Source organism: Heloderma suspectum, chromosome 7 (genome assembly GCF_057233095.1).
Source record: "Heloderma suspectum isolate Gila_16-S chromosome 7, 16-S_ref, whole genome shotgun sequence".
In the NCBI taxonomy this organism is placed as follows: domain Eukaryota; kingdom Metazoa; phylum Chordata; class Lepidosauria; order Squamata; family Helodermatidae; genus Heloderma; species Heloderma suspectum.
The window spans coordinates 3,923,613-3,941,153 of record NC_139464.1 but is presented as its reverse complement, the minus strand read 5'-3'; the positions used below and the strand labels follow the sequence as shown (position 1 = coordinate 3,941,153).

The 17,541-nt window shown below is 47.6% G+C and overlaps 1 protein-coding gene across 1 annotated transcript; it reads right to left on the bottom strand.

Moving 5' to 3' along the window:
* Positions 1–3,507: 3,507 nt before the first annotated feature.
* Positions 3,508–9,974, bottom strand: LOC146339255 (interferon-induced protein with tetratricopeptide repeats 5-like). The gene is made up of 2 exons (XM_084811676.1): positions 9,843–9,974; positions 3,508–5,386 (listed from the first exon to the last, which is right to left on the bottom strand). Exons 1-2 carry the CDS (start codon positions 9,845–9,847, stop codon positions 4,075–4,077), a joined length of 1,317 nt encoding a protein of 438 aa, XP_084667802.1. The 5' UTR covers positions 9,848–9,974; the 3' UTR covers positions 3,508–4,074.
* Between the last annotated feature and the right edge of the window lie 7,567 nt (positions 9,975–17,541).

The window sequence follows — 17,541 nt, the reverse complement described above, 5'->3', positions numbered from 1 at the left end:
CCAGTACTCCAGTTCTGTTCCAGAGGGCATCTATGGGCAATGCATATTCCTTTAGTTATGGAATATGGCCTCACAAGGTGAGACTACGTGTTGCTGCATGTATTGGGATCCTAGCATGGGGTAGGTAAAAAAAAAAAAGGTAAAGGTGTCCCCAACCAGTCGTGTCCGAGGGAGACTTTAATCCCCCCCCCCTTCAGCAGTGGGCCCAGTCTGGATCAGCCCCCCACCCCAATGCATCCAATTTACATTGCCAAAAAGCCATCCTGTTGTAATGTACACCAGCATATGTACACGGGTTGCTAGGGAACATGTGGGGAAGGGTGCTGTTGCGCTCGCGTCCTGCTTGCAGGTTCCTGGTCGACAGCTAGTTGGTCACTGCATGAGCAGAATACTGGGCTAGATGGACCCTTGGTCTCATCCAGCGTGGCTCTTCTTATGTTCTTAATGTAAACTGCAGGTTTAGGGCAAAGGGTTAAATCCTCCTACACACCCCTCTAGGGCCTGATCCATATGACATCCCATGAGCTTACTTTTGGGTAGAAAACAAACAAAAACTAGCTGCATCTTTAAAGTAACATGCAGTTTGATCCTCAGAGGATTTGACAGAGGTGGGGGGTGGAATGTGCAGGTGGGGGAAGCAGAAGGATCAGGCCCTCAAACCACTTTGCTGAGAGCAGAAATGCAGCTCAACAGCCAATCTTTGCTCTTACTTTCTGTGTGGTGGGAAAAGAACATGCAAGGACTCACACTAGGGGTATTTTCACGTGGTGCGCTGAACGTGTGATCCCGCTGTGTGTGTGCTGTATGCTCATTAAGATGGTTGTGAGAATGTAGCCCCATCCAGTCACTCATGCGGTGTGTAAGCTCTGCACATGAGGCAGGGAAGTGGGGATGGGCTTGCTAGCTCCAACCCCTCCCTTGCTGTTCTCATCACTTTCTACATGTGGAGGGCAACTGTCTGCCTCCTCTGTCTGTGGGAGTTCTTCCTGAGATTTAAGAGTCCTGATTCTTGAAATGAAATCGTGATTACTATTAGTTAAGTATTTATAGTCCAATTTATCATATAGTTAAGCTTGAAAGAAAGCAGATTCAAATACGTTGGGGAGAGGGTAGGACAGCCAACTCTGTAATTATAAATTTTCTTTTAAAAAGCCAGGGAAATTCAAGGGCCGAAGAACCTGCTAGTTTAAGACCAAAGCTAAGGCGATCTCATGCTGGCTCAAGTTCTGCTAAGCCAGGAAATTAACAGACGTGCCTTGTGGATTCCTCTAGCAAAGCAATAAAGCCCAGTGCCTCATATGGCAACATGGACCAGGACAAGCCCCTTTGAAAGCCAGCCAAATCGGTGGCCACCGATAACTTAGCTTCCGCACAGCGGGCCCAGAAATATTAGAGACCTAAGAAATTGGAGAACAAGAAGCCAGTATATTTGTATTACAAGTCTAATTTTATCAGGTTTTCTTTTAAGTGTACGCCACTTTGAATGGTGGAAAAGCAGCAATTCAAATAGATGACTAGTATGTGATTACACCTAACGTGGCTTTCATGGCAAGGGAAGAAGACACGGAAGGGGCGGGCCGTCCTTGACGCTCGGAAATCCTCCATGGTGAAGCAGCGCAGGTCAAGAGGCGTTGCGCCTCCTTCGGGTGCAAAAGTAAAGCAGCCACAGGATCTGAGTTTCAGGTAACAGGGTCTGCCAAACTATATCCCTTAAAAACATTCTGTTGTGCAAACAGAAACGTCAAGCAGGTGCCACCCTGGTTGGAAAGCTGAAGTCTGGTACCACGTGGCCCCCACACATCTCGATCATTGCTCTAAGTGGCTGGGGGATGTTGCCCTCTGGCGGTAAGCAAAGAAACCTGTCGTTCTTGCCAGCCTGTCTGTCTGCTTCCGTTTGCCTTATGAGACCATGAGGCAAACCATATTCCTTTTCCATGGCAGCCCCCCCCCACCTGTGTAATCTCACATCTTTCAAAATGTGTATTTGCAGCACCCCTCCCATCCTTGGGTGAAAAGTTCTCTGTATAATTTCCAGAAACGGTTTGCTAGGACCCTTTTAAAGGAACAGGCCCCCCCACCCCGCCCTTGTTGTCCTCAATCGGTGTAGGAGTCTGAGGCCACCACTTTCACACTTTCCACCCAGTGTCAGCACCAGGGGACTCAAAGTGACTGGGAGAGTTTATTTATGTATTTAACCAAAGCATTTTTCTTCTTTTCAGCCAGAACATTTCCCAGAGCGGCTCACAGATCAGTAAGAAATATGAGCCAGTCCCTGTCCTCAGGCTTGCAATGTGAAACACATGATGGAAAAAGAAAAAGGGGGGAGGAAGGAGGGGAAAAAAGCAAAGTGGGGCACCCGTCTCTCATTGCCTGGCACTCACCAGAGAACCAGGGGGCTCCTCAGCGCTGGGGAGGGTTCTTGAGAGCAATCATGTCGACAGCTTGTCCTGTTTCACCATCCCATCATGAGACTAGAGCCTGGATAGGATTGCCAGCTCCAGCCACTGGAAAGTCCCCCAGCACATTCAGCGATCCACTGGATTCCATAAGATGCCTGAGGCAGACCATCTTATGGGTCCCCCACCGCTGCAGGGGGAGACCACGCCGTAAGCCCAGACTTCCCCAGACCACGACAGTGGGGTAACACTAACCCCTCCCCCAATATCTGGACCACCCACCTCATACCCAGAGGCAACTCCCAATGCCAGGTATAGGCTCTCATAGCCTGCCCCAGTCCAGAGGGGTTTCCTGGTGAGTATTATTACGCACCACAGTGACTCCCCCCACCCCCAGCCCAGCCCTCTATCCTGGGTTGATGCTCACCAAATATCTAGGTGGGCAGAGCTGAGTCAGCTCAGCCACCCGCAGCTCAGCCACCCCATTTTCGATGATGCATGCCAGATTGGCTCCCTCATCTCCAGGCAGATCATGGATGAGTGAGGTCTCATTGTGAACAGATCTGGCATTCAGCAGCAACGCCACCAGGCAAGGGGCCAGGAGCCAGGCCACCAGGTGCCTGTAAGTGAAGAGAAGAGATGGCCGGCACCCATCTGCATCCCCTGAACTGCTGATTCCTCCTTCTCCCTGCCCCATGATCCCCAACCTCTAATTTCCCCCAAAGGGGCACCCCCATTCTCCTCCCCATTCCTCCCACCCAGACTGGTCCCAACCCACCAAACAATCCACACACATGTGCCTTAAAACACGCACATACAGCCCACAGCGCCCAGAGTGTAAAGGAGCACTGGCCCAACACGTTCTGTAGTCGAGGCCACCACAAGTGAGATGAGTAACTCCTTCTTGCTCCATCTGACTAGCTTCTTTCCCACACTTGAACGGGTGTGTCTGAGATTTACCTGATCGAGAGAGAATACAGCCGCTTTAAGGACAGGCCCCATGCAGTGGCGGATTTGCAAATCCTTACGGAGTGTTTTGGGCTTCAACAATTAATGTATGGGTGGTGGTCCCTGAAATGTCTCTCAGACCAGACAACACAAATTTGGTATTAAAGAATATGTATTGTTGCGCTCTTGTACCCCAGTCCTGAGAGGGGAGAACTTGCAGGGGCTTCAGCGCTTCTGCAGACCTCAGTTTACTGGAAGGAGGGCCCTGGAGACTGGTGGGGTCTCTTTTATACAGGTTTACTTAGCCTGTGCTCAGGATGAAGGCCTGCAAGATCACCACTCCAAGCAGTCCCTGCTCCCTCTCCGCTGCCCAGCACTCTTCGTCCCAAGACAAAAGCTGCTCCCTTGTGTATAAGATGCACCCTTCCCCCAGACCCATTTCCTCCTAGCCCTCAGGCCTCATAGAACAAAGGTTACCAATTCAAGATAACCTTTGGGTAACTTCCCCAAGAGACCACAAGGGGGGGGAATCCTCTTTGTACTCAGCAGCGCTGAATGCTACGGTGCCTCTGGAAGTAATATAGACTGACCCGAAACACATAACAATGTTTACAGTTCAAGCAGTCTGAGAATAACATGGTTCTGTTATGATAAGGCAGTACACAAACATCCTTAAATACACACAAGTTAGAATCGCTAAAAGGAAGGATTTCCCTTCCGTCGAAGGTTTCTAAAAGGTATATCTAGACCTCCCTCCACAAGGAAGCCCAACAATATCGTAGCTAGCCTTGGCTTGGTCTGTTTCAGAATCTTCCTGGAACGTCTCTGCCAGGTTCATCAGCCGGTCCCTCAGCTGGCGCCACTCCCAGTTTTGGAGATCGGAAACGGCGAAGCCTGCCGCGTACATCTCCAGCGCCTCATGCTTCAGCCCCTTCCTGTGGAGGAGGAAGTCCCCCCAGTGCAGATAGATGGCCTGCTGGCACCGCTTGCTGGCGCTCGGCAGCTCCTCCATCAGGTTCAGGTAAATCTCCTCCTCGTAAGCAGGGGACGTTTCTCCATATGTTTTCGCCAACTCCAACCTGGCAAACACTGACCAAGGATCTGTTTCCACAGCCCGCTTGAAGCTCTCCGTAGCAGCCACCAGCATCTCGTCTCTTTCTTCTGGTGATGCTCCTTCCATCTGGTTCTTGTAGCAGATACCAAGGTCATAGCGAAGGAGGTGGTAGCTGGGATCCAGGGCGATGGCCTGCTTCAAGATGGAAATGGCTCGGGAGAGGGATTGTGACTGACACAGCCGAGCAGCTCTTCTTAAGACTTCGGGGTTGGGGCTGTTCTGGACAACATCCTCCACAAGGCGGTTTACTCTCTGCCAGACTCTCTTTGGAAGCAGACTGGCCAAATACACTTTGACTTCATAATTTTGGGGCTGCCTAAGGATAATCTCTTCCATCACCTCTTTAGCCTCTTCCTTAAGATCATCTCTCCAAGTAATAGTCCAGGAGGCAAAGACGGAGATGGCCAGCCCCGCCTGGAACTCCGCGTTGGACGCATCTCCTTCCAGTGCCATTCGGAAGCACTCCGTGGCCTCCTCCCCATTCCGGAAGCCCCCAGCCAGGAGGGACCAGCCTTTCTGGGCATGGATTTCAGGGATCAGAGTTGAGTACGGCTCGGGGCTCGACAGGGATCGGCAGATCTCGCGAATCCGGCCCAGGTAGAGCTCCACCATGTCGTAGTTGGTCAAGTGATAATAAATCCAGGCGTAGTTCCCATAAGCTACCAGGGCCTGGCGGGAGAAGGTGGTCAGATAGTCCTCTTTCAGAAGTTTCTCTGCTTCTTGGAGGCTCTCCAGAGCCTCCTTGTAGGATCCTCGCACCTGGAGCAGGTAGGCCTTCATTGCGACGAAAGCGCCGCGATTGCTGTAGGGTGTGTGCTCTGCCTGGAGCGCCAGCTTCTTCAGGATGTGCGCCACATCCATCTTGTCTTTGATCCCGAAGTTCCAGGTGAAATGACACTGCAGGCTGTGGAGCTTCTCCCACAACGGCCTGCGAAGTGAAGAGGCACGCAGGTGAAATATCTGAGAGACCAGTGTCTCCAACTAGATGCATACCTGGAAATGGGAGGTGCATTCAAAACAGTGTGACCCTGGATGACGATAATGATGGATAACTGTTATTGGATGCCTTTTTCTAAAAAAAGACTCAAGGTGTCTTACAATAGGGATTACAACATACAACAATATAAAACAATTTAACACAGCTAAAAGCATTTTAAAATGACAAGAGCCAGGGGCATTGCTTGGTTCTTAAAAGATCTGGGGCATAGGCCCATAACATAGATTTGCATATATATTTAATATATATCTAAGTCTAAGCGCACCTCTAACGTGTATATATATATATATATATGCATGTGGTGTGCTTGCGTGTGTGTATAGATTACATACATACGTACGTACATACGTACATAAGAAGTGTGCACTGACCCCCCATCCCACTTCAACTCACACCCCGATTCAGCGTTTTGGAAAACATCCCACTTCTGCTTGGGCCAATTTGTAGTCAGATCACTTCAGCTCAGCACCAAACCTGAGTCAAGGTTTGGAAAAATGAGTCTTTTTGCTTCCTGCTGACTACCAGGGGAAATTAGAAAAAAACCTGTAACTTTTTTCTCTTGGTCAGAACTGGATGGTAATTTCAGGCATAATAGCCCCCTAGAAGGGGATCACACCTGCCCAATGTCAGAAAAATAGGTGCAGGGTTTATATTTTGATTTCCTTTTAAAGGGAACTGCCAATAAAATTTTTATTACTTGGAAGAATTGGATAAAATTTTCAGGATTCATTGCCCCATCAGACGAGATCATAGAATCATAGTAGGGTTGGAAGGGGCCTATAAGATCATCGAGTCCAACCCCCAAATCATGTCTGCCAAATTTCAGAATGATAGCCACAGGGGTTTTTGTGCAAGGGTGGCCTTGACATTTTGAGGTCTCCAAAAGAGGACATACTTATCTCCCTATTTTCCTTGTGGACCATTGTTCTGAAAATTACAGAGAGCCTAGAGTTGTCCCTAAGTAAGAAACCAGCAAAATTTCAGAAGGATAGGTGCAGCAGTTCACGTGGAAGGAGAGTTCTCCAATTTGGGGGAGGGAGTGATTTGCGTTCCTTTCCCCCACTTCCCCAATAGTTTTTGGTAAGTTTGTATGAAAATGCACAGGTCATTAGAGGTGTCCTCCAGGCAAGAAACCTGCAAAGTTCCTGAAGGATATACATGCATGCAAATGTAGAATTACTAGCATTTATTTACATTTCATCAATGTTAGCAGCTGGGGAATTGGATGGGAAGGTGCTACTGCCCTCATGTCCTGCTTGTGGACATGAGGGCAATCATGTCCACAAAAAACAATCCCAAAAAACAATCCCCAAACTCCTATTTTTATTAAAGCTTTCTGTTCAGAGGAACATAGGAAGCTGCCTTATACTGAGTCAGATCCTGGGTCCATCTAGCCCAGTATTGTCAACACTGACTGGCAGCAACGGCTTTGTTTCAGGCCAGATTCTTTCCTAGCCCTACCTGGAGATACTGGGGATTGAACCTGAGACCTTCTGCATGCCAAGCATGTGCTCTAGCACTGAGCTACAGCCCTTCCTATTGCTGGATAATGGCAACTGACAAACAAAACAGCCCCAGATTTGTTTCTCTGCAACCATGTGAACCCACTTTTCTCAAAGAATTGAGTGAGAAGGAGAAAAACCAGCCATCTTGTCTGTTTGTATGAAGTCAAATACAGTTCAGAACTTCTCTTGCCCACTGAAGAGAATTCTCTTTAAGAATTCCCCAAGATATGCTCTGGGTGGAATAAAGAAGAGAAAGAACAGGATAGGGGAAGGAAGAAGAAAAGGAGAATGGTGATTGGAAATGCGCAGGGGGGTGGGGAGGGTAGAGAGAATTCCCTAAGCCAAGTGGCTCCTTTCAGAGAGGTGGTACTTCAGAGGAATTTAGGAGGCTGTGGAGGGTTTGTAAGGATTGCATGTACTTAAATTAACTTTATGAGGTGAGGTGGCTGAGGTCTTTTTCTAGCTTTTTTTAAACAGTAGAACCTATTTAAAAGCCTCAGCAGTTCCTCCATCATGACGGCATGTAGTCCTAACCCTCCTTTTGGAATAATTTGAGTCCTACAGCTATTTAGGAGAAATTAAAGTGGAGGGGGAGAAAGAAGTTTGTGGAGGCTGATTGGATCCTTCACTGTACTGAAGCTACTACACTTCTGCAGAAGCCAAAGGTTCCAGTTTGGGGCAATAGAATCAGATGCTGTGTGAAATACTAGTATTTCACATGGAGCTCTGTCTTCCCTTCCTTCTCCCTCTTCAAAATTTCATTGCAAGCAAGCTCCCAGCAGTGGGCATGTAAGAGCAGAAAAGTAGAGGGTGAGAGGTTTTTTGCACCTAGGGTAGCAACCTCCTAATGGTCACCTTAAACACCTTCTGATTAAGGTCTCTAATTCCCTGTATGGCTTGACAGATTTTAGTTTTTGTTTTAGTCTTTGAAAAAAGGAAACTTTATGCATGGCTAGCACAAAAGCCACTGGACCTAACTGCCTGAAATTGGGCAGGTTCAATCAGCTCTATGGGGGCTACCAGATCTCCAATTTTCATGTATTTATCATACTAACTAAAAAATGTTATGGCCGTTTCTGTTTTCCAATGCAAGTCAATGGGAAAATGTAAAAAATGGCAATTAGGACAGCTCAAAAGATCTGGGGCCTCCTCCAGAGATGCCCCTGATGGAAGAGCCAATAAAATAACTCAATTTAAAAGCCTCACCATATGCCCTCAAATGTCTGGGAGTAGGGGAAGTCTTAACCAGGTGCTGGAAGGACAGGGATCACTGGGGAGAGCATTCTACAAGCGGGGAATATTAAACTGAAATCATCTTTAAAACTCTGTGTGGTGTCCTGTGGGGGCTGCAGGGCTCAGCCTCACTGTGGACATTAACCCGGAGCGAGGCGGCTGGGGCTCAGTTGACTAACTCTTGGCACTGCTATGCAGTTCTGATGGATACAACCAATGGCGGGATTTGATGTGGAAGACACACGAGCAGGCCAGGCCATTTCTTCCCTGGTCAGTTGGCAACCCTAGGGGAAAAGCCAGGCCTCAGTGAATGTCGCCGGGCTGCTCAAATGCTTTGACTCATGGTGATTAGGGAAACCTGGGTTCAAGTCCCACGGTGCGTTGTGGCTTTCTTAAGCACAGAGCATTCTACGCTGCGGGGGCGGGGGGCGGACCGGGGTCTCGCCGTTCCTCACCTGGAGCACCAGCATGGGACTGACCTGGCTGCCTCTGTGGGTGTGAAAAGAGTGGATTCTTGTGGCACCTGAAAGACCAACAACTTTATTGTGGGACACGAGTTTCTGCAGGTGTCTGACTGAGTATGCTTTTCGCTCTAGCCTAAGCCAAATGACGGTCCAGACTCTGCAGTGGGGTAAGGCAAATTTTGCCATCCTGTTTGTTCTGCTGAGGTCCCTTTTTGTTTACCGAACAAACTTCCTTTTTGTTCTCTCTTGGCATCCAAGGGCAAAAATGCAGATTAAGTGCTGCCTGTTGAGTGGAGACCGGGAGTGAGGGGCCAGTTATATCCAAGATTGCAGGCCCAGTGAAATCTAGCATTCTCTCTTTCAAAAGGAAGGATCCTGCATCTCCTGAACTCCTTCTTTGGGGCATTATTTTCAGCTTGCAAATTCCTTTCCCAGGCAATTGGATGCTCGCCTACTATCGCCTTCTCCCCCTTTCCGAATCCCCCTCCCTGCCTTCAAAAATTCTTTCTTGCCCCACAGTAAGTAATAGTTCTTCCACTATGACTGCTGGAAGTATAATTTGATTAGCATTATCCTGTGCGCACTTGCAAGGAAGTAAAGGGGATTTACCCCAAAGCTGGAGTTACTTCTGAGTAAACCAAGAGGAAGTGCAGAGTGGCTGGGCGGGGACCTACTGTCATGCAAGGGCAGCCTCTTGACTTCTAAAAAATCCTGAAATTCAGGCTACTAAGTAAAATTCTGGTAAATGTCTTGCACTCATTTGCATGACGGAAATAAACTCCCAGCTCCCAAGAGGTGCATGGAAAGTGTGAGGCAGTCTGCCAGCCCCACCATCCAGGAAGGGGCTCCCGTGCATCTTGTTAAGGTGTTAGAAAAAAACACTCTGCAAGAAAGCAGAGCTAAGGATGCCAAAAGTTTGCACTGCCATGAGCAGAGACCAAGGGGAACCAGGCCCCAGGACTCCGCAGAGGGGAGGAACAGGCAATTTGGGCAAGCCTTGGTGGGAAAAGCTGCCCTTTCTGAAATTATCCCTCCTGTGATGACAACTTTGACAGGTAGAGGAGGAGCCGTGCTGCCCTCCCTTGCATCTGGTCCCTTTTCTTTCCATCCCAAAAGTGTGCTGTAAATGGGAGATTATTGCAGTGGCAGTGAAAAGCAGAAACGTGGACAGAGCTCTCTACTTACCTCATTTTCTTTCAGTGTTCTCTTCAGGACCCTTGCCCAGAGTGAACGATGACTTTCCCTGGAGTAAACCTGGCCCTGTCTGTGTGAACTGGCATTTACTGGGGGGAGCAGTCAGGAGGGCTGTGTCTGTGCAGCCGTTTGCAATTCAAATTGGTATTTATATGGAAAGTGTGGATTCATTCACTGGAAATGGAAACGGAAAGTCCAGCCCAAGCCGTTTGATTCAGCAGAGGTTTCATGTCCATTGAGGAACTAATAACCTTTAATATTTGGTACTGCTGGAGCGGATGTTCCTGTGGCATTATTCTTTTTTAAAACATCTTTTTCATTCTTATTCCACTTTGTTTCTGGGTGATTTTATTGCATGGTGTCTTGATAAGGCTTTCATCCGCTGCTTGCATTTGTAGGCTGGTTTTTTTTTTAAATAGCTTGCAAGTTTATTATATTGTTTTACCAATGAATTTGTGTTTTTTTTAAAATCTATATTTATTTTATTTTTATAAGTGAAATAAACAATACCAACAACATAGTCAAAATCCTCAGTTCCAACATTACAGTATTCTGGGGAAGAAGAAAAAAAGGAGGAAGGCAAAAGAAGGAGAAAAAGAAAAAGAAAAAAGATTATATCTAAGCTTCAATGAAAGCAAACCAAATATCCAAATATAAGTCCAATTGCAAATTATACCCATACAGCACTCTTCCAGACATTGCAGGTATTATTAAATCTTCAATCTGCTGCTCCATAAATGGTGAGCCTTGTCTTTCAATGTTACAACCTCAGTCTTATAGCAAATAAACGGGAGCAAACAATCCATTTCCATTAACCATATATTACCATTCCTTTGACACATATTAGTAAACATTAAAAGTTTAACCAACAAAAAATAATAATGCATGCTCAATATCCAGTAGAAAATCAGATGGCAAAACCAGTACCTCATGCAAAAGTTTATCCATAAATCCAGCCAAACATATATCAGTAGCCAAGTGTTTAACACCAAGAATACGAAGGTTTGCTCTGCGTGTAAAAGCCTCCAATTGGGAAATTCGAGCAAAGTATTGTGAGATGCTTGCATAGCAGTTTCATTAGCAGTAACTCGATCTTCGAGTGCATTAACCTTCATTTCCATCTTTTGAAGACAGATATTAATTACATCCACAGCCCCTTGGAGGGCCGTGATTGTGTCCTGGATTGTTTCAAGCTTCTTTGACTGCACTGGTAGCTGAGAAGAGATAGTTTTTATCAAAGCAAGCAGCTCCTCTTCACCTCCGGCATTTCTAGAAACCTTTGCCGGGGGAGAAACTGAGGGGGGAGGTGGCGTTCTCAGACCTTTCTTTTTTCCCTTTGATACTGCCATCCTCCACTTCCAGAAGCACAACAAGCAAGTATAATTGCAGAAACAGAAAAACAAATGGTTAATTAGATTTAATTGCCAGTCCCCAAATATTGCTGGTAGTTTAGATTCACAAATACTTTTTGGAGCTCACTAGCCCTGCAGTCTCCTAATTGCTTGGGAGTTTCAAACAGCGTTCAATAGATGATATTCTATCATAATAGATGATAAGGCCACTGACCTTAGATTTCAGCCCCTCTGTTTCTTCACAGAAGCAGCTGTTCTTCCAAGATTTCAACCGGATGGTACTGTAAGATTCCCCTTTTAATTCCAGGAGAATTTAAAAAGGTTTCTCAAACTTTTCATAGCTGTTTGAGATAAGCAACCTGCAGAGCTCCGCAGGTCACTACCAGGACGACATGGCTCCAGCCAGAAGTCGTTTTACCAGTGAATTCGTGAGCCGTCAAGGCAGGCAGAACGCTCCAGAACAGGGATGTACAGCCCAACAAAGCCCTCGGAGGCTGCCTCTGTGGCCTGCAGTGGGTGCCCAAGTTGCCCCCCCCGAATTCCCCCTCCCATGCTGAGGCAGTGCAATTGTGCCTGGGAAGAGTGCATAGAAAGAAGTATCTCTCCCTGCACACCCTTTTCCCAAGCTCAGTTGCACTTCCAACAGCCTGCCAAAAGATCTGAACTAGGGAAAGAGACACATGGGGCGACTTGCCCTCCCTAGCTCAAGCAGTCCAGATGCAGGTGGATCGCTGTTTCTCCAGTGCTATAAGAAGTGGATCCTAACTGGTATTGTGGGGACGGGGAGAGGCTCCAGCCTCCCCCAGGGATCCCATCCCATGTTTGTGTATGCCTCTCTCTGTATGCACATGTGTGTGTGGGCATGCATGGGTGGGTGCATATATGCACGTGTTTGCGTGCGTGCTTGACTGTGTACGGCCCCTAACCTGCCACCCGAGACTGTCTACGGCCCATAGGGCCAAAAAAGTTGCCCATTCCTGCTCTAAAAGGTGGAATTTGTTCAGTCGTTAAGTCGTGTCCAATTAATTAAGTAAATATAGTTTTCACATTTCCATGCTGTACTAAAGTATGATGGTGGTAACTAACCCATCCTCTTCTGCTTCGGAATCTCTTCAGATAACGTTGAGCCATACAGAACCTAATAATTCAGAAATAAAATCACTGAATCACGGGGCTTGCCATTTTGGGGACCTGCTTTGCTTCCATTTTGGGGGTGGTGCTGGCAGCCACTATCCCCCCCCCCCCTTAGAATGAGGCAAGGCAGAAGCAAAACTAACTTAGGGCACAATCCTATGTATGGTTAGACAGAAAAAGTCCTGCAGTTCCTAGCATTCCCCAGCCAGCCATGCTGACTGGAGAATGCTGGGAGTTGTAGGACTTTTTTCTGTCTAACCATACATAGGATTGCACCCTAATTAACTTACTAACTGAAAGAAAATTTTTGACTAATAGAACAAATGTGATTCTAAGGACATCACCACCTTGTTCCACCATCACCAAGTGTGTGTAGGAGCTTTGGTTAGTCACTGATAATAACATAGAAATGGAAGACTTTGCAGGCAAGATGATTCTTCAAGGAAAGAGGATTCAAGGCAGCTACAGTCATCTTGACAGTAAACAGTGCAAATGATATATTTGGATATCTACATATATCATTTGATATTGCAGAGGAATTCAGACAGGCCTACCCTCTCTACACTTGTGGCTGTACTTGGTCTTTTGCCAAGTCATTGCCACGAGGTTACCTTTAACCTGGTCAAATGAAAGGCCTGGAGGGAAATATTTTGTATATTTATTTATTTATTTGTTGCATTTATATCCCATCTTTCCTCTGAGGAATCTAAGTCAGCGTACATAAACCTCCTCCTCCATGGTTATCCTCACAAGAACCTTGTAAGGTAGATTAGGCCCAGAGTCAAAGTGACTGAGCCAAAATCACCCAGGCAGCTTCAGGCCTGAGTGGGGACTAGAACCCGGGTCTCCCCAGTCCAGCACTCCAAGCAGTACACCACGCTCTCAGTGGCCCAATCCTGGTGCATTCCCACCCACTAGGCAGGTGGACAGGGTTAGAGCCTGCCTCTCGGGGCCTCTCCTCCCTGCCCTGTCTGCGCCGCACAGGCCTGGGCCAAGACGCAGCTGTGGGCGTCCGCTTGCTCCTCTCCAGCCTCAGAGCTGCTGCTGGGTGAAGGCTGAACTTGAGGGGATTCCTCTCAAGTGCAGAATCACCTCACAAAAACACCTCAGAATCTCCTGTCAGGGCCGGAAAAGGGCTTGCACTCCAGGCCACACTTCATAACAGGGTGCAGAACTGCTTTGGGGTGGGGGGCCGAATGGCCCTCACCCAGCTGCCCGGCTGGATCTTCCAGGGCCCAGGTTTTGCTGCGCACAGGTTTTCCCATTTATCCTCCAAGATCACGTCAGTAATTTGGGCAGATTCCCTACAAGACAGTTGGCGTGTTTGTAGCATGGGAAAAGCAGTCCATCTTCTGTTTTGTGGACGTTCCTTATCGGAAAGCCTTCTTGACATGGCCCAAAGGAGTTGTTTCCCAAAGGTTGCCTGGGCAGGATTGCCGTGAAAGGATGCCCTGATTACCTCTGGTTTTCTGAGGAAGGAGATTGTGTGGTTGTTTTCCCGTCTGATGAAGAAGCATCACTGCCAAATGCGGCCAACAAAATTCAAAAGCAGAATGGATAGAATCATAGAATAGTAGGGTTGGAAGGGGCCTACAAGGCCATCGAGTCCAACCCCCTGCTCAGTGCAGGAGTCCAAGTCAGAGCATCCCTGACAGATGGCTGGCCAGCCTCGTCTTGAATGCCTCCAGTGTGGGAGAGCCCACCACCTCCCTAGGTTATTGGTTCCATTGTCGTATTGCTCTAACAAGTCAGTCAGTTTTTCCTGATGTTCAGCCAGAATCTGGCTTCCTGCCACTTGAGCCCATTTTTCCATGTCTTGCACTCTGGGGTGATCGAGAAGAGTTCCTGGCCTTCCTCTCTGTGACAACCTTTCAAGTCCTTGAAGAGCGCTATCTTATCTCCCCTCAGTCTTCTCTTCTCAAGGCTAAACATGCCCAGTTCTTTCAGTCTCTCCTCACAGGGCTTTGTTTCCAGTCCTCTGATCATCTTTGTTGCCCTCCTCTGAACCCTCTCCAGCTTCTCTGCATCCTTCTTCAATTAGGATGGGTTCCGCTAATCCAGGATTGACTTTATTTATTTATTTATTTGTTTGTTTGTTCGTTCATTCATTCATTCATTCATTTCATTTCTATACCACCCAATAGCCGAAGCTCTCTGGGCGGTTTACAAAAATTAAAACCAAACACACAATAAAACAATTTAACATATATAGAACATTAAAACCACTTTCGAAAGCCTGCCTGGATTTCACAATTAGGATAAGGAAGTTGTCGTTTAAAATGCTGGTTCTAGGAAAGAGATTTTGAGGGCTGTGTGTGTGTGTGCGTGTGTGTACACCCACTCACAGTCTTTAGCAGCAGCCAGAAATGAAAGTGATACCATCACGCTCTAAAATGCACCAGGAGGATTGAAGGAAGCGAATATTTCTGGGCACGTTGCTTAATATTCCTCCCTCCCTCCCTTGATAAAGAAACGAAAGTGAATGTTTGGTTTCTTCCTGAACTGAAACCTAAATCCAAAAGTGGCCAGCTTTAAATAGGAAGCCTATTTGCTATTTGCATTAGCACATGTTTTGGGAATGTGTGGGGCCTTTGCTTTAACAGAGAGCTGCCGAGGCGGCAGCATGAAGTCTGAGCACTAAAATCTTTGGCTTTCCTTATGGACCTGTTCCAAAGGAGTTGCAATAGCAGGGCAAGGTCAGGAGCAGCACACTAAGGGGGGTGGTGGCACGTGAAAAACAACCAAGCGGGGCCCTGTGACTCTAGCATGAGCAGTGAATTAGTGTGGTGAACTGCAGTGTTTACAAAGGGAAGTGGACTGGACTGTGGATTCGGGGCTGCTTCACAGTTAGACAACAGCCAGAGTTTCCCTGCAGTGAACAAAGAACATGTGAGGAACAGTTGCTAAACACTGAGAGCATTTCTACCAGGCTAAAATCCTGCAACTTTGCCAGGGCTTTCTACTTCAGTTTTCTTTGCAGGATTACGACGGGCTCCTTTAGACAGTGAGCACGTGATGTGGAATTGAAAACATCCTTTCTCGGAAATGTTCTATATGTTCAATGAAACAGCGCCATTTAGCGGCTGGATTAGAGCGCTACGCCGGCATTACACACTGGTGATATCCTGTGCTATTTTTTTTTTTTAAATTCCAGTTTATCACCAATCTTTTTGAAAGCGGGATAAATGGGGAACAGTGCTGGAGATGTCCTGGAGGTTGATGACGTTGTGTGAAGCACCCACAAACGTCCGTGAGTTTCATGAGCATGCAATATAGCGCTCGTATAGAGAGGCCCTGTGAGAGACACACTGCCTGCCCGCTGTGCCCAGTCCCCACCACTGCCCGGAAGAAGTGGGCAAAGGGAGTGGAGGCTGCTGATCCTTTTCTTTGCACTTGACGCTGCTGACATGCTCAGAGGGGCAGGTGAACAGCTAAAGAGTTTGTTGCCCTCCATTTTATTTTGCTCACTGGTGAAGCTTCGCCACAGCTTTCATTTTAAAACCTTTTCTTCCCTTCTCCTTGGATCAATTTTTCCTAAGCGGACTTTGCCAAGTTCTACAACCTTAGATTCTACGAGAGGTCTCCCTCAACTTCCTCTGGGTCCTCAAAAGTCTGTTCTTCAGAGCTCTGCCTAGGATAGGTAGCTATACATTCCTTTAACTCCCACCCCCTTAAAAAGTTTGGACCATGTTGCTATATAGTTGAAAGCTTAAAACACTGCATTTAACTAGTTTGGATTGGTGGCAGTTTAAGGGCGCAATCCCATGCATGTTTAGACAGGGAAAAGGCCTACAATTCCCAGCATCCCCCAGCCAGTAAAGCTGGCTGGGGGATGCTGGGAATTGTAGGCCTTTTCTCTGTCTAAACATGCATGGGATTGCGCCCTATGTAAAGCAAAGTAGTAATTCAACTGCTGCTAGCTGGCCTACTACTCTCCTAATGTTGTTTTCTAACAAGCCTGAGCAAGAGTTAAACTGCAGTGTATTTTGCATAGTGTGATCTTTACATATGACCTGTAGAAATGTATTGTCTTTGTAATCATTGCATGTTTCACATTTTACTTCTGAATGTGATGGTCTTCTCCATTTACTTTTCCCTATAAACCATTCATATCTTCAGACTTCCCGTGTGGAATGTTTCATTCGTTTAACCGGTCGAAAGAGTATTCACTGTTTCCCTGGTTATGTTTTCAAACAGCCTTAAATCGGTTCTGGTTACACTCTCTCAGCCACTGGGGCAAAGTCGGAACCGCATTTTCAGACTACAACTCCCATAACCTCTGGATATTGGCCGTGCTGGCTAGGGCTGATGGAAGATGCAGTCCAGAACATCTGGAGGGCACCAGGCTGCCTAGCCCTGATCTGATCAGGGGATCTGTACTGGACTCTCCCCATAAATGCAGACTGCCCCATGATGGGGAGAGTTGGTTGTAGCCAGGGAGGTCAGAGAACCTGGAATAATCAGCATCACGGAGAACTCCCCGCTGAAGTCTCCCCAAAGCTTGCTGGTCAACAGCAGTGGCAGTCAGAGACAGGACACAGAAGAGTTTCAGCAAGAAGGGTGGCTCTGCATTGCCTGCATGCCAGTGCACAAGGACACACCTGGGAGGCGGCTCACCTTCTCCAGCCCAAGGGCCAAATTCTGCTTCAGAGAGCTCTCGGAGGGCTGCATGCCATTGGTGGGCAGGGCTGAAAAATCCCCCCAATCCCACAGTTCCCAATGTATCGCAGGATGCATGTCTACTCACAAGTAAGCATGAGCATCATGTCTAATCACCAGTAAGAAGGACAAGCCTCTGCAGGAAGCAGGACTGAACCACTCAGCAGCTTCCTTCCCTGGCTCTGCCCCCTCTGCCCTGCAGGGAAAAGCTCTCAGCTCCAATGAACAGCTCCCCGCTGCGAAGCACTGGAAAAGGCAGCAAGGAAAAGCTGCTGGGCTGGAAACCCCTGTGGGCCTTATCAGGCCAGGGGTTAGAGGTTCCCCACTCCTGGCTGTGGGCAGTCTGGCTCCTTTTAGTTCCTCACCAGGGATGCTGGGGCCCACACGGTAAGATTTGGTAAGAAGGGGTGCCTCGTAGCCAAACAGCCACTAAGAGCATGAGTCCTCATTGATTCTCCTCCTTGAAGCAGGGATGGAGGGAGATTCCAGAGAGAAAGGGGCTGGTGCCATATTTGGAGCTTGAAGGCCTAGGAGAAAGCAGGAGA